The 18,422-nt window shown below is 34.2% G+C and overlaps 1 protein-coding gene across 5 annotated transcripts in view; it reads right to left on the reverse strand.

Annotated features, from left to right (window-relative positions):
• fgf13a (fibroblast growth factor 13a) overlaps positions 1-18,422 on the reverse strand; it is a 263,927-nt gene that overhangs the window by 39,466 nt on the left and 206,039 nt on the right. For all 5 annotated transcript variants that reach the window (XM_061900045.1, XM_061900048.1, XM_061900044.1 and 2 more), the window contains one exon: positions 12,471-12,581. In XM_061900045.1, the coding sequence (XP_061756029.1) occupies positions 12,471-12,581 (111 nt within the window). The remainder of the gene's footprint in view (positions 1-12,470; positions 12,582-18,422) is intronic.

Raw genomic sequence — 18,422 nt, forward strand, 5'->3', positions numbered from 1 at the left:
GTGTTTAAAAATCCTAAAATCAATTTTAAGGTTGTATTTTTTCTCTAAAATTGTCTTTCTGAAAGTTATAAGAAGCAAAGTAAAAATATAAATGAAATAATTTAAGTGAAGACCAAGTCTTTAAAATATTTTTCTTGGATTTTCAAATTCTGAATGAGTTTTGTCTCTCTTAGAATTAAAAATGTCGAGCAAAGCGAGACCAGCTTGTTAGTAAATAAATACAATTTAAAAAATAGAGGCAGCTCACTGGTAAGTGCTGCTATTTGAGCTATTTTTAGAACAGGCCAGTGGGCGACTCATCTGGTCCTCACGGGCGACCTGGCGTTGGTGACCCCTGTACTAAGGTAAACAAAGCAAATGGACCGCGCTCGCTATTTTGCGATCCTCCCTGCACGAGCTTCCTCTGCACAAGTTTGAATCCAAGCGAGCCTGGAGTGGATAGTTTGTGCAGACAGCCAGAGTGGAAGTGGAAGTGGAAGTGGAAAAGTGCGAGGGAGAGAGCCGACAGCAGCTCTGCTGGTCAATGAGGTACAACTAATTAATTTCAGCTTTGTGTTTGTACAAGAGCGCCCGTGCTCCATTAAAACGCTGGCAGGGAACCCGCGAGCTGACTGGAGGAACAAAACAAATAGCGTGAGCGCTTTAGGCGGACAACAAACAATTTAACTTTTCCTACTTCTTCTTTTGACTATTTTTTCAGGACGTGACTACTTTTGTTGCTGCCTTTAGTCTGTTGACGGTCATCGCGTCACTGATAGTACCAAGTGGGTCACAAATGTTGCGGGATTCTTCAAAATGTGAGCGTGGATGGGCCACTGAGGAGAGGGCAGAACGACTTATTGCCATCAAAGATGACAGCAGGACAAAAATGCATGAATAAAATACAGGTGGCTAGTCTGTGAGGCGCCGTGGAAGTACACTATAAACAATATCAGGTCAAAATAAAGACATAAATGTGTGTACAGCTAGCAGGGCAACAGTAGTGTCTGAGGAGAGTACGAAAGCTCCGCCCAGTCTTTGGAACACTCTCCCTGACCACTTGAAGGTATCACAGACTGTGAATGTTTTTAACCTTCGTCTTGTGTTAGGGTCGGCACCGACCCGTTTTAGTTTTTAAATGCATAAAAACACCACATACATTTATTTTTTTGCATCAAAGCTTTTTGACTTTGTCAGGAACCTCTTTGTCAACAAAATAAAAAAATTACATTTTTTTCACTAAATTATAAAATGCTCTGGTAGAAATTATGCCCTTGGTGTTGTTAGGGTCGGTTTTGACCCGGTTATAAAAATAAGATGATAAAGCAATGATAAGAGCCAAAACTGAACACACTGACAGCCAGCTCCTCTCCCAATCATGTGAGCTTTAGTGGATTCTCATTTTACCTTGTTATCCTGTACAAAAACAAACAAAAGACAGACACTAAAAGTGTCACTTTTTGCCACTCTCATTTTGTTTTTTTATTAGTTTTGGAAGTAGTAATCTATTTCTCTTGGTTTCATTTGCTTGATTGGTTGTTTGTTTGATGTTGGATTTTTGTTGCTGAAAAAAATACTTTTTAGCCTTTTTCTTGAAGTAAATATACATGGGTCGAAATTGACCCGTAACACCATAGATGTTACTATAGTTAAAATTCTTAAAATGAAAAAATAAACAAAACACATTTATTTAAGAGATGTGTTCTAATACCCCTTAGTAATAGTTAGGTAACACAACAACCTTTTTTTATTTATATGATTCTCTTGAGGTTCGTTTTACCATTTTTAAAAATTGAAATCGAGGGGTATACTGACAAAATAAGGCCCAATGGCCCAAACCAAAAATATTAAAACCAATATTTTCAAGGATAAGGAAGCCTAACAAGGTAACCAAGAGATGAGAAACAAATTGGATGATAGGTAATTGTTTTAGTGTATTTTACAGCTGATTTAAAACGTGGGTCAAAACCGACCCGTTAACATAAGAGATGGTAACAGAAAGCTAACACAAGAGGAAGGTTAAAAAAGACTTAACAATCCTTCTTTAAAAAAAAAAAAAAAAATGTTTAGATACATGTGAGCAAGTTCTAGCTATTAGGCTCGTCTAGTATTTATTTTTTGTACTATTTGTTTTACTTGTTGGGGGCAGCTATTTGTGGTTCTAGCGTTGTTGGTTTGTTTTTGTCTTTGTTTTTGTTTTTGTCCCGAATAGGAAAAATGTTTAGAAGGTGGAACAGTTGAAATGGGATGAAAAAAGAAAAAGGAGTAGTCAAACGAAAAAGGTTGGAAATAGGGTTGGAAAAAAAACAGGAATTCCTGGAAATTTGTGGAAAAATGGTAGTTTGAATGTCTAAGATGAGTTAAAAAATGTGGGAATTGTGGAAGTTTGCAAAATGGATTTTGAATGAGAAAAATGGAAAACAATTTATGGGAAATCCTGGAATTTTTTTATAATTGTTGAAGTAGAGCACGCAATTCCTGAATAGGCCAAATATTTTGAAGTTGGAACAATTTGAATCGGTTGTGGAATGTGGGAATTGTGGAACTTTGAAGAACGTCCCATTCATTTCAATGGGAATTTCAGAAAAAAATGGGAATTACATTAAAAGCGGGATTTTTATTTTGAAAATGTTAAAAAAACTTGAATGGTCTAAATGAGTTAAAATGGTTGGTGTCCACATTTTTCAAATCGGTCGAGAAATGTTAAAGTACCAACGTGTTGAATTGAGAAATGGTATTATGGAATTCCTGGAATTTCAGGAAAACTGGGAATTTTTCCAATTCAAAACACCACTTCATTTTTTTTCCTGATTAAGAGGAATGTTTTGACGGTTGAAATACGTAGAAAATGTGGACGGAGTAGTCACCAGAAAAAAAAGGGTGGAAATAGGGCTTTGGAAAAGCAGGAATTCTGGAAAATCCTGGAATTTTCTATTATGTTAGATCCACTATGGACTGGACTTTCACTATTATGTTAGATCCACTATGGACTGGACTCTCACTATTATGTTAGATCCACTATGGACTGGACTCTCACTATTATTTTAGATCCACTATGGACTGGACTCTCATCAGTATGTTGGATCCACTATGGACTGGACTCTCACTATTATTTTAGATCCACTATGGACTGGACTCTCATTAGTATGTTAGATCCACTATGGACTGGACTCTCATTAGTATGTTAGATCCACTATGGACTGGACTCTCACACTATTATGTTAGATCCACTATGGACTGGACTCTCACACTATTATGTTAGATCCACTATGGACTGGACTCTCACTATTATGGTGGATCAACTATGGACTGGACTCTCACACTATTATGTTAGATCCACTATGGACTGGACTCTCACTATTATGTTAGATCCACTATGGACTGGACTCTCACTATTAAGTTAGATCCACTATGGACTGGACTCTCACTATTAAGTTGGATCCACTATGGACTGGACTCTCACTATTATGTTAGATCCACTATGGACTGGACTCTCACTATTATTTTAGATCCACTATGGACTGGACTCTCATTAGTATGTTAGATCCACTATGGACTGGACTCTCACTATTATTTTAGATCCACTATGGACTGGGCTCTCATTAGTATGTTAGATCCACTATGGACTGGACTCTCACACTATTATGTTAGATCCACTATGGACTGGACTCTCACTATTACGTTAGATCCACTATGGACTGGACTCTCACTATTACGTTAGATCCACTATTGACTGGACTTTCACAATATTTTGCTAGATCCACTCGACGTCCATTGCATCGGTCGGCCTAGAAAGGTGGGGGTCACCCACATCTGTGGTCCTCTCCAAGGTTTCTGGGGTCGAGTTTTTCCTTGCCCTGATGTGGGACCTGAACCGAGCAGGATTTTGTGGCTTGTGCAGCCCTTTGAGACACTGGTTATTTAGGGCTACGTAAAAAACTTTGATTGATTGATTGAAACATAAAGTTTGTCTATGTTTTAGTTTTTTCTTCTACATTTGTCTGTTTCCTCTGTGTTTAGTATCTCCTGTCTTTAGTTTCTGTCTAGTGCTCTTATTTTGTCAGCTTCCTGTCTTGTTCCCTGAGTGCTGTGCTCCTCCTCAGCTGTGGCTGATTGGCACCTGGCCACACCTGTTGCCAATCAGCCCGCTCCTATTTGTACCTGCTTTGTCTTGTGTCAGTGGCTGGATCATTGTATCGTCATTTGGACTTGTCGTTGCCATATTGTCGTGTGGAAGTGATTCTTTTCATCGATTACCTGTCGTGCCACATTTTGTCCTGGTCGTCGTAGCGGTAAGCTGTTCTTGTTAGCCATAAGTTATTTCCAGTTTTTCTGTTTGCCAGCCATTAGCTTCTATGCTAAAGTTCCTTTTTTGTTTTCTAGCTTCCAGTGCTAGCTCCCTTAGTTTGTTATTCCGCCCACGTGCGTGCTTTTTGTTTGTTCTTGTCTAGTTGTAATCAAATCATGTTTTCATATTCTATGCTGGCCTCCGTTTCTGCATCTTGGGGTTAATCAACAAATAACTCTGACACATAAAAATAAATGAAAGGACAAACGGAGGACATTGGTCCTGCAAGGTCCACCCTGCTCAGCTGAGGGGAGCAGCAAGGCCCCCGAGCGTGGTTGGTGTCTGCACACGCCTGGGAGTCACGTGCGGGGGCGGGAAGCTTTTAGACGTTTATCCTTATCACTTCACCAGCGCCAACACCCGGGAGCCAGGGGGACTCGTCAAGGCCTCAGCTCCTGGCCGACCGCCCGGAGGTCCCCGTCCCCGTCCCTACATCCGCCCACACCTCCTCGCCCGTCTGCACCTCCGACAGCCCCTGAGCAAGGCACCGATATAGACAAGAGACACCCCGCTACCATGCAGGGAGTCACACACACAATCACTTCCCTGGGTTAGCAGCGTGCTGACGGACACTCAAGGCGGGACACTCAACTCTCCAGGCGGGGAGCCCAATTACTGCCGGGCTCCTGAAGCAGCTGAGCCCCCTGAAGGAGGGCGGAGGTGACCTTTCCTGCGGCTGCTGCAGGTTAAGACGGAGCAGAAGTGGTCCCTGAAGGACACACTGGTGATTGGACGCCGCGTGTCTGTCCCCTATATGCACATGTGGGACTTCCTGTCAATGTTGCAATAATAATCAGAATTAAAACTGCAAGGAGCGATGGGCGGGACCAAGTGTGAGGAGAGGGAAGTCTGGGCTTCCCAGATATAACTTAGACCAGGGGTCACCAACACCAGGTCGCCCGTAAGGACCAGATGAGTCGCCCGCTGGCCTGTTCTAAAAATAGCTCAAATAGCAGCACTTACCAGTGAGCTGCCTCTATTTTTTACATTGTATTTATTTACTAGCAAGCTGGTCTCGCTTTGCTGGACATTTTTAATTCTAAGAGAGACAAAACTCAAATAGAATTTGAAAATCCAAGAAAATATTTTAAAGAATTGGTCTTCACTTGTTTAAATAAATGTATTTATTTTTTTACTTTGCTTCTTATAACTTTCAGAAAGACAATTTTAGAGAAAAAAAATACAACCTTAAAAATGATTTTAGGATTTTTAAACACATATACCTTTTTACCTTTTAAATTCCTTCCTCTTCTTTCCTGACAATTTAAATCAGTGTTCAAGTATATTTATTTTTTTTATCGTAAAGAATAATAAATACGTTTTAATTTAATTCTTCATTTTAGCTTCAGTTTTTTCGACGTATTTTGATTAAAATAAAAAAAAAATATTTGAAAATCCAAGAAAATATTTTAAAGACTTGGTCTTCACTTAAATTATTTCATTTATTTTTTTACTTTGCTTCTTTTAACTTTCAGAAAGACAATTTTAGAGAAAAAATACAACCTTAAAATTGATTTTAGGATTTTTAAACACATATACCTTTTTACCTTTTAAATTCCTTCCTCTTTTTTCCTGACAATTTAAATCAATGTTCAAATATTTTTTTTTTTTGTAAAGAATAATAAATACATTTTAATTTAATTATTCACTTTAGCTTCTGTTTTTTCAACGAATAATATTTGTGAAATATTTCTTCAAACTTATTATGATTAAAATTCAAAAAGATTATTCTTTGCAAATGTAGAAAATCTGTAGAATCAAATTTAAATCTTATTTCAAAGTCTTTTGAATTTCTTTAAAACATTTTGTTCTGAAAAAAAGAAGTAATGATTTGTCTTTGTTAGAAATACAGCTTGGTCCAATTTGTTATATATTCTAACAAAATGCAGATTGGATTTTAACCTATTTAAAACATGTCATGAATTCTAAAATTAATCTTAATCAGGAAAAATTACTAATGATGTTCCATAAATTATTTTTTTTATTTTTTAAAAAAGATTCGAATGAGCTGGTTTTTCTCTTAATTTTTTTCGGTAGAATTTTGAATTTTAAAGAGTTGAAATTGAAGATAAACTATGTTTCAAAATTTCAGTTTCATTTTTTTCGTGTTTTCTCCTCTTTTAAACCGTTCAATGAAGTGTTTTTTCATCATTTATTCTCTACAAAAAACCTTCCGTAAAAGGAAAAAAAATGTACAACAGAATGACGGACAGAAATACCCATTTTTTAATATATATAGAATTATTCATAAAGGTAAATTGAGCAAATTGGCTATTTCTGGCCATTTATTTAAGTGTGTATCAAACTGGTAGCCCTTCTCATTAATCAGTACCCAAGAAGTAGCTCTTGGTTTCATAAAGGTTGGTGACCCTTGGGTTAGAACAACACACTAGTTTGTATTATATTGTAGTTTTTTTCCTTCCATAACGTTTCTACTGACAGATATAAGTTAGAACGAGAGATGGACGGGACAGATCAATAAAGTACTTTCTATTCTATTCTATTCTATAATTTATGTATGAACAAAGAGCCAATCAAAGTCCTTCATTCAGAAACGTCATATATCTTCATAATATGAATGTAAATATTAATACTATTATTACTAATATGAATATTAATGTAATATGAATGTTAATATTATTCAAATGTTGTGTCACTGGCGCATTTATGCCATTTATAAGATTACATACTGGGAGAGATAGGAAAAAAAAAAAAAAATGTTCTTCAATCCATGTTTTAATATTTTAATGTATGTTTGACAAATATTCTTGAAATATATTTTTAAACTGTTTTATTATTATCATATAATATAATATTATGATATTTTATTGTTATAAAAATACACTAAACACTGATTTTCCATGAGCCTTTGTGTGATCAGTATGAATATTTTGCAGTCCCAATGTTTTTATGTTTTTGTTTTTTGGACAGTTTTTCGCATTTTGTACAACTTTTGTAACTTTTTCCCAAATATATTTTTGATAAAGTTTGTATTATTGGGAAACAAATGAATACCAAAAAATATAAAAAATAAAATATATATACAAGCATTTTTGAATAAATTAAATGTATTAGATTAAAGTGTGGGACATTTGATGATAAACCCATAACATAAAAAGGCTTTAAAATTACAACACATTTCCTTAATTTACCATTTTGACTATTGGGCCTTTTCCGGGAGTTCTTCTGATTTCTGATTGGCTTACATTCCAGCCGAATACTCACATTTACAGTTCTTAGTCACTTTGGCATGCTCATGGCGTAACTTGCAAATGAGTTTCCATGTCAATAATGTGCTTTTAACTCTTTCAAAGTGGGAGTTGTGTCTTAAGTGAGTCTTGACTGTAGCGAAAGAACCAGGTCAGCTTAACGAGGACCACATCTTGCGGTACATGTGAGGAACGTGAGGAGGTCCTCTCCCACCATCACAAGACACCAGTAGCTCCAAGAGGACGGTACTCTCCGTCACCATGGAGACAAGAGCAGCCAGCACCTAACAACGCTATTTTTGGAGCTGCGCAAAAGAGCTTGGCTCTCCGTCCTTCTTCCAATTGAAGCAGCACTTTGACATTTTTGCAGGGACACTTTTCATGCAAGTTCGAGTGCATGCGGGCGTGTGCATGCTGCTTTGCAATCCTGAGAGTTGCTGCTCTTCAATAAACGCAGCAGGTTAGATGCAGAATATAGGTTGTTTAGGAAAAATCCAAATAAAACACGTTTTTTTTTTTTAAAGGGCTCATTTAAATCCACACTACAAAATAATATTTTTAAAATACATTTATAATATATTTGTGTTTTTATTTTACCCATTTATCTGGAAAAAGAGACAAAAATACAATGATTTATTATGTATTCGTTTTTGTTTTATCACTCATGTATTTATAATTTATTTGTGTTGAAAAGCCTGATAAAATACTGTTTTTTTTGTTTTGTTTTTTCGAAAAGACTCTCTTTTAAATCAACACTAAAAAGTTTTTAGATTTTTTTTTAACAATTCAGAAGTTTTTTTATTTCCCTCATTTATCTGGAAAAAATTACAAAAATACAATGATTTATTTTGAATTCGTTTTTGTTTTAAAACTCACATATTAATAATTGTTAATTTTGTTGAAAAGTCTAATTAAAATGTTTTTCAAAAAGGCTCTTTTTTATATCAACACTAAAAAGTGTTTTTTTATTTAAGGTTTCTATTTTACCCATTTATATGGAAAAAGGGACACAAATTCATTGATTTAATCCGTGTTCTTTTTTATCACTCATATATTAATAATTTATTTTGTTGAAAAGCCTAATCATTGTTTTTAATTCAAAAGACCGTTTTCTTAAATCAACAAATTAAAAAATGTTTAAACAATTTCTATGTTTTTTATTTTACCTATTTATCTGGAAAAAGGATGAAAATGCAATGATGTATTCAGTATTCTTTTTTGTTTTATCACTACATTTATAATATATTTTTTAAAAACCTTATTAAAAAAAAGCTTTTTGAAATCGACACTAAAAATGTTTTTTTTCTGTTTTTTTTAACAATTTTATTTTTCTTTATTCTACCCATTTATCTGGAAAAAAGAGACGTAAATACAACATTTTTTGTTTTATCACTTATATGTTTATAATAATTTATTTTGTTGAAAAGCCTAATAAAAAAGTTTGGGTGTTTTTCTTTTTTTCAAAAAAGGGCTCTTTTTTTAAATCAACACTAAAAAGTGTGGGATTTTTTTAAACAATTTTAAAGGTTTTTTTTTCTATTTTACCCATTTATAAAATGTGTTCTTTTTTTTGTTTTATTACTCATACATTTATAATAATTTATAATTTTGAAAAACCTAATAAAAAATATTTTTTAAAAAAGGCTCTTTTTGAGATAAACCTTAAAAGTGTTTTTTTGTATTTTTTTTTTTTTTTACAATTTTAAAGTTTTTTATTCATCCATTTTTCTGGAAAAAAGGACAAAAATACAATGATTTATTCTGTATTTATTTTTGGTTTTATTATTTATATGTTTATAATAATGTATTTGTTGCAAAACCTAATAAAAAAAGTGTTGGTGTTTTTTTTTTGGTTTTTTTTTTCAAAAAAGTTGAGGAGGTAACCACTGCAATTGATAAGAAGGAGTTTGCTGTTGGTGTTTTTATTGATCTGAGCAAGGCCTTTGACACCATTGATCACACATTACTTTTAAACAAAATGCATAGGTATGGTGTCAGAGGTCTTGCTCATGATTGGTTGAAAAGTTATCTTGGTGGGAGAGAGCAGTATGTGCATATGAACAATGTAGATTCAGACAAAAAGATCATAACACATGGAGTACCCCAAGGTTCTGTACTGGGGCCAAAATTGTTTTTACTGTATATTAATGATATTTCCAAAATACTTAAAAAACTCAACTGTATTCTTTTTGCTGATGATACAAGTCTGTACTGTTCTGGGCAAGACCTTGACCAACTCCTAGAGACTGTAGAGATTGAACTCCACATACTAAAGCAATGGTTTGATGCCAATAAACTATCAATCAACCTAAATAAAACTAAATATATAATTTTTGGAAATAGGAAAAATAACATACAGCGTCATATAAGAATTGATGATATGGAGATAGAAAGGGTGTATTCAATAAAATTTTTGGGAATATATATAGATGATAAATTAAATTGGAAACTGTACATAAATATACTTAAGACAAAGATGGCAAAAAATATTGCTATGTTACATAAAATTAAAAACTCTGTGAATCAAAAGGCTCTTATCATGTTATATAATTCTTTCATACTCCCATATCTTAACTATTGTGTTGAAATCTGGGGAAACAATTACAAATCAAACATCAACTCTATATTTTTACTTCAAAAGAAAGCGATTAGAATTGTAACTTATGCGAATTATCATGACCATACCAATGCTCTGTTCATTAAATTAAAAACATTAAAACTGCACGATCTTGTTGACCTCAATACTACTATTGTGGCTTTTAAAGCTCATAACCACATGCTGCCTGGATGTTTACAAGTGAGATTTAAACCCAGAGAGAATCCCTATGACCTCAGAGGTTCAGCTTTCTTTCAGAAAGCAAAAATAAGAACAAGCTTAAAAAGTAGATGTGTTTCTGTTAGAGGAGTTCAACTGTGGAACAGCTTGGATGATTCCTTAAAATGTTCCAGTTCCATTCACACATTTAAAAAACACTTTAAGACCAATGTCTTGAAAAAATATATCACTCTTGAATTAACATTGTAGTTAATACTACGATTAATGTTAATTAAAAATTAAACATGAGATATAAATAATAATAGAAGTACAATTGTTTGTGTATATTGTATATATAATTAGTGCAAAGGTCTTATATGTACACAGGGATATTTCACATGCCTGTACTGTGTATAAAATTGAACTACGTTCATGTTGTTTATGATGTTGTTTATAATGTTGTTTAAAATGTGTATTTATAATATGTTGTGCAAAGGACTTTTTATAACTTTCGGAAGTTTATTTTGTACTTGAATTTGTTTATAGGGTTAGGCGCAATAAGTGTTTAACTTCAGCCTAAACCCTTTCGGTCTGTAACATTTTTCATTTTCAATCTATGAATGTACAACTTTTTATTTTCAATCTATGAATGTACAACTGTTTTTTTTGCTTTGTTGACCATTGACCGAAGAACAATAAACTTGAATAAAAAAAAAAAAAAAAAAAAGGGCTCTTTTTTAAATCAACAATAAAAAGTGTTGTTTTTTTAAACACATGTTATGTGTTTTATTTGAGCTATTTATCTGGAATAAAGGACGAAAATACATTGGGTTTTTGGGGAGGGGGGGGTTATCACTCATATTAATAACAATTTATTTTGTTTGAAAGCCTAACTATTATTATTTTTTCAAAAGGACTATTTTTTTTAGACCAACACTAAACATTTTTTTTTTAAATAATTTTTCAAGTTTTTTTATGTTTTCTTTTACCCAATAATACAATAATTAAATAATAATAATTATATAATTAATAATTGAAATAAGACATTTTATTTTGCATGTTTTGCTTTTATTTTACCCATTAATACAATACCTAAATAATAATTATGGATATATAAATAATAATTAAAATAACATAAATTTAAAAATGTTTTTTGTGACAAAACAAAATAATTTAAAACAAAATATTTTAATCTAATTATTAATTATATAATAACTATTATTTGTAACTATTACTATGTAAATCAAAAACCAAAAAAAGCAAAATAAATCTTTTGAATTATTAATTATATATATGTATATATATATATATTTATATATATATATATATATATTACATTTTACATTTTTTAAATTTTACCCATGAATAATATTATTAAATCCATCCATCCATTTTCTACCACTTATTCCCTTTTGGGGTCGCGGGGGGCGCTGGCGCCTATCTCAGCTACAACCGGGCGAAAGGCGGGGTACACCCTGGACAAGTCGCCACCTCATCGCAGGGCCAACACAGATAGACAGACAACATTCACAAAAAAAAAATAACAATAATAATATTTAATTTAATCATTAATTATATAATAATTGATATTTTTTAATTATTGTATTACTATGTAAATTAAAAACCAAAAAATCCAAAACAAACTATTTTAATTAATCATTATATATATATGTTTTATATTTCACATTTTTTACATAATTAAGTAATTAAATAAACACATAATTAAATAATAATAATAATAATAATAATTTAATTTAATTATTAATTTCATAATCATTTTAACTTTTTAATTATTGTATTACTATGTAAATTAAAAAACAAAAAATGCAAAATAAACTATTCTAATTAATTATATATACATATTTTTTTATATTTTACATTTTTGTTTTTTATTTTACCCATTAATACAATAATTAAATAATAACAATAATAATAATAATAATAATAATAATTGAAATAAAAAAAAAAATATATATATACATATATTTTGGGGGGTTTTATCACAAAAAATATTTATAATTTGACAGTCAAATCAAATTTCTAGTCAATTTTGTTGTTTGACTATATGTAGAATTCTAACCAATTCATCATCGCCTGGCTTACATCACGCTATCCTTCAAGCTCAACAGCACCCCCGCTGGTTGCGGCAGGTATCGCGGGGAAGGCAAGGCAGACTCACCGTAGCCGTTGTCCTCCTCCTTGGTTCCATCAATGGTTCCGTCGGCCTGCAGCTGCAGGTGGAACCCCTGTCGGCTGTACAGCTTGGTCACGATGCCCTTCAGCTGGGGCTCTGCAGGGGGGGCACAAGCGGGGGTCACACGTCAGCACACCAAACTTCCCACTTTACGTCCGCGGGTGTTTGTCACCTGGGTCACGGGTGAAGCAGCAACACGTTATTTGTGAGTGCATGGCTGGCGTGGACAAGGAGAAGGAGAAGGCGCAGCCCGCCGGACTGGGCTTCATGTTGGATAAGAGCTAAGTGCTGGCCTCTCCTGTGTGGACGCGGTTAACCACACCTTTCCTCTGAATTTTGCTCACATTCAACGCTCGCTAAACGACTTTGTGTCGTCCTACACTAACAGCGGAGACCCCGGGACTGTTGAAGGACTGAAGCTCTACATAAAACAAGAATGGTAAATAATTCCACTTTCAAAGCTTCAACAATTAGTTTCCTCAGTTCCCAAACGTTTATTGAGTGTTGTTCAAAGAAAAGGTGATGTAACACAGTGGTGAACATGCCCTTTCCCAACTACTTTGGCACGTGTTGCAGCCATGAAATTCTAAGTTAATTATTATTTGCGACAAAAAAATTTAAGTTTATGAGTTGGAACATCAAATATGTTGTCTTTGTTGCATATTCAACTGAATATGGGTTGAAAAAGATTTGCAAATCTTTGTATTCTGTTTATATTTACATCTAACACAATTTCCCAACTCATATGGAAACGGGGTTTTTACTTTGGCCAAAAATAGAACGAACACATACTATAAATATTACAATAAAAATACAGGGGAAAAAGCAGGGAAGTTTAGATCCATGAAGGAAAGAAGAAAGTGAATTAATATTTAGAACTGAATACATTTACATCCATCCATTTCTTCCGCTTATCCGCGGTCGGGTCTTGGGGGCAGCAGCCTAAGCAGAGAAGCCCAGACTTCCCTCTCCCCAGCCACTTTGTCCGGCTCCTAAATTTGTTTTCTTTTGTGTTATTTTTTTAAATGAATTAAGTAATGTTAATAATGCATACATTTATCATTCGTTTTCACAACGCTTACAAAAAAGTGCGACCCCATTTTTATGCCTTGATGGGGCCCCTGGGACCCCACTTTGAAAATTTCTAGCGCCAACACTGATGGAGTATGACTGCGCGCAAAACAGCAGCAGGCGACTGTGGTCTAATACTAATCAAATATCATCCCGGGGGCCTTGACTTTGTCACTTAAGACTTAAAAGCTTCTAAAATCCACTCTTAAAAGAGCAACAAAACTCCCGATGCATTGTCTGGCACGTATTTGTCCTTTAAACACCCTTTTTTGCTGTCTTTTTAAAACTGGTCTGTGTAGCGTTCAGAATCGATTTGATCGGAGAAAAGCTTTGATTTATATTTATAAATATTTTTTTTTGGGGTGGCTAAATAATTAAATGATTAACTATAAAACTGATCAGAATTTTTAAACTTCATATTAGAGGTGTTGGGGAATCTTTGGCCACCTCACCATTCCATTAGGATTACAATTCCATTAATAATCGGTTATTGATGCTTCTTTAATCGATGCAGTTTTATATTAATTTTCGTTTCACTAAAAGAGCGTTTATCACTTGCAACTTTTAAAAACAGAGCATTTGTAATAGTAACAAACATGTGTGCAAAACTGCACCGTAAGTGTCTTCTCGCTGCAAATTTTAAAAATGTCTGCATTGTTTTATTTTCAGTAAACAAATTGATTATCGACGTTTACTAAAAATTTAAATACGCGGACATAGTTTTTGAAATTGAGAGAACATGAGAGCGGTGGCGCGTTTTTTTTTTCTTGCATGTTTCATTGATACACATGTTTAAATATTAAAATTGCACATTTATTATGAAAAAAATAATTAAGGGTTATTGCAAGCAAAACATGTTTAAACTATATTCCCTAACTATATTATGTTGTTGTTTTTTTTTATGAGAATAACTGATCAGAATTGATAAACTTCAGACTCGAGGTGAAAATCTTTGACCGCCTCATGATTCCATTAATAATCATTTATTGATGCATCTTTAATCGATGTATATTGATGCAGTTTTACATAATTTTTTTGTTTCACTTACTGAGCGTTTATCACTTGCAACTTTTTCAAAACTTTTATTAATTTAATTAAAATGTGTGCAAAACTGGACTATAAGTGTCCTCAAATAAAGTCTGATCACTCAGTCTGCATTATTTTATTTGAAGTAAATTAATCGATTATCGACCTTTACTAATCAATTCTAGAATTGTCCATGTTCGAAATGCAACGCATCTAAAAATCCATTATTTCCCCCAACTCTACTCCAGACCGCATGGAGTGATCGGAAATTTAAATACGCGGACATAGTTTTTGAAATTGAGAGAACATGAGAGCGGTGGCGCGTTTTTTTTTTTTCTTGCATGTTTCAATGATACACACGTTTAAATATTAAAGATGCACATTTATTATGAAAAAAATAATTAAGGGTTATTGCAAGCAAAACATGTTTAAACTATATTCCCTAAATATATTATGTTGTTGTTTTTTTTGATGAGAATAACTGATCAGAATTGATAAACTTTAGACTTGAGGTGAAAATCTTTGACCGCCTCATGATTCCATTAATAATAATTTATTGATGCATCTTTAATCGATGTATATTGATGCAGTTTTACATACATTTTTGTTTCACTTACTGAGCGTTTAAATACGCGGACATAGTTTCTGAAATTGAGAGAACATGAGAGCGGTGGCGCATTTTTTTCTTGCACATTTCATTGATACACACGTTTAAATATTAAAGATGCACATTTATTAGGAAAAAAATAATTAAAGTTTATTGCAAGCAGAACATGTTTGTATATTTAAACTATATTCCCTCAATATAATCTTTTTTGGGGGGGGGGGGTTATGAGTATAACTGATCAGAATTGATAAACTTCAGACTCGAGGTGGAAATCTTTGGCCGCCATCAATAATCCTTTATTGATACATATTTAATCGATGTATATTGATGCAGTTTTACATTAATTTTTGTTTCACTAAATGAGCGTTTATCACTTGCAACTTTTAAAAAACATATTTATTAAATCCATGAAAACGTGTGCAAAACTGGACCATAAGTGTCCTCAAATAAAGGAACATAGTTTCTGAAATTGAGAGAACATGAGAGCCGTGGCGCATTTTCTTCTAGCATTTTTCATTGATTCACACATTTAAATACTAAAAATGCACATTTATTATGAAAAAATAACAAAGGGTTATTGCAAGCAGAACATATTCAAGCTATTTTCCCTAAAATACTCATTGAGGCTTTAACGGTGTTTTATTCCAATAAACGAACAATATAAATGTAATTCACCTTACGTGAAACCTCGATGGCAAGTTGACCGAGACTTGTTTGGCGCACACCAGAGTTCCGTTGTTAATTTGTGCTTGGATTGTCCAGATACCGATATGTAGGTATAGAAACCGGTACTGAAATATATTTAGATAATTTTTGATACTTCTCAGTACTTTTTTACATAAAGGGGACCACCAAAAAAAGGCTTCATTTTAACAAAAAATCTAGTCCTAAAGCACCTCTTCCTTTATCTTTACTTTTTACATCAAAATTCTCCCTTTGCTGTCTACACACCGTGTCTGCTTGTAAGTACTCTGTGTGTGTGCGCTGCCAAACATGCTCCTCTGCTGGTAAAACCAGCAATATCACGACTTGCCGACGCCACAAAAAATGTATAAATAAAACAGGTACTTTTTAGAGGCGGTATTGTACCGATTGTGATATTATACTAGTAGTGGTATATCGTACAAGCGTAGTTTGTGCGGAAGTGAAGTTGCATATAAATGTAACTCACCTTACGTGAAAACCTCGCTGGCAAGTGGACCGAGACTTGTTTGGCGCACACGAGAGTTCACCTTTATCTTTACTTTTTACACCAAAATTCTCCCTTTTCTGTCTACACCATGTCTGCTTGTAAGTACTCTGTGTGTGTGCACTGCCGAACATGCTGTAAAACCACCAATGTCATCACATGATGACGCCGTAAAAAAAATGAAAAATAAAACAGGTACTTTTTAGAGGCGGTATTGTACCGATTGTGATATCATACTAGTAGTGGTATACTATACAAGCGTAGTTTGCATGGAAGTAAAGTTCGGTCCTTTGTTGTTCGAAGGAGCATATAAATGTAACTCACCTCACGTGAAACCTCGCTGGCAAGTTGACCGAGACTTGTTTGGCGCACACCAGAGTTCACCTTTATCTTTACTTTTTACACCAAAATTCTCCCTTTTCTGTCTACACCGTGTCTGCTTGTAAGTACTCTGTGTTTTTGCACTGCCGAACATGCTCCTCTGATGGTAAAACCCGCAATATCACGACTTGCCGACGCCACAAAAAAATGTATAAATAAAACAGGTACTTTTTAGAGGCGGTATTGTACCGATTGTGATATCATACTAGTAGTGGTATATCGTACAAGCGTAGTTCGCGCGGAAGTGAAGTTTTATATAAATGTAACTCACCTTACGTGAAAACCTCGCTGGCAAGTTGACCGAGACTTGTTTGGCGCACACCAGAGTTCATCTTTATATTTTACACCAAAATTCTCCCTTTTCTGTCTACACACTGTGTCTGCTTGTAAGTACTCTGTGTGTGTGCACTGCCGAACATGCTGTAAAACCACCAATGTCATCACATTACTACGCCGTAAAAAAAAAGAAAAATAAAACAGGTACTTTTTAGAGGCGGTATTGTACCGATTGTGATATTATACTAGTAGCGGTATACCGTACAAGCGTAGTTTGCACGGAAGTGAAGTTTGGTCCTTTGTTGTTCGAAGGAGCATATAAATGTAACTCAACTTACGTGAAACCTCACTGGTAAGTTGACCGAGACTTGTTTGGTGCACACCAGAGTTCACCTTTATCTTTACTTTTTACACCAAAATTCTCCCTTTTCTGTCTACACCGTGTCTGCTTGTAAGTACTCTGTGTTTTTGCACTGCCGAACATGCTCCTCTGCTGGTAAAACCAGCAATACCCCGACTTGCCGACGCCACAAAAAAATGTATAAATAAAACAGGTACTTTTTAGAGGCGGTATTGTACTGATTGTGATATTATACTAGTAGTGGTATATAATACAAGCGTAGTTTGCGCGGAAGTGAAGTTGCATATAAATGTAACTCACCTTACGTAAAACCTTACTGGCAAGTTGACCGAGACTTGTTTGGCGCACACGAGAGTTCACCTTTATCTTTACTTTTTACACCAAAATTCTCCCTTTTCTGTCTACACACTGTGTCTGCTTGTAAGTACTCTGTGTGTGTGCACTGCCGAACATGCTGTAAAACCACCAATGTCATCACATGACGACGCCGTAAAAAAATAGAAAAAATAAAACAGGTACTTTTTAGAGGCGGTATTGTACCGATTGTGATATCACCCTAGTAGCGGTATACCGTACAAGCGTAGTTTGCACGGAAGTAAAGTTCGGTCCTTTGTTGTTCGAAGGAGCATATAAATGTAAATCAACTTACGTGAAACCTCGCTGGCAAGTTGACCGAGACTTGTTTGGCGCACATCAGAGTTCACCTTTATCTTTACTTTTTACACCAAAATTCTCCCTTTTCTGTCTACACCGTGTCTACTTGTAAGTACTCTGTGTTTTTGCACTGCCGAACATGCTCCTCTGCTGGTAAAACCAGCAATATCCCGACAAATGTATAAATAAAACAGGCACTTTTTAGAGGCGGTATTGTACTGATTGTGATATCATACTAGTAGTGGTATATAATACAAGCGTAGTTTGCACGGAAATGAAGTTGCATATAAATGTAACTCACCTTACGTAAAACCTTACTGGCAAGTTGACCGAGACTTGTTTGGCGCACACGAGAGTTGACCTTTATCTTTA

Source organism: Nerophis ophidion, linkage group LG05, assembly GCF_033978795.1.
Source record: "Nerophis ophidion isolate RoL-2023_Sa linkage group LG05, RoL_Noph_v1.0, whole genome shotgun sequence".
In the NCBI taxonomy this organism is placed as follows: domain Eukaryota; kingdom Metazoa; phylum Chordata; class Actinopteri; order Syngnathiformes; family Syngnathidae; genus Nerophis; species Nerophis ophidion.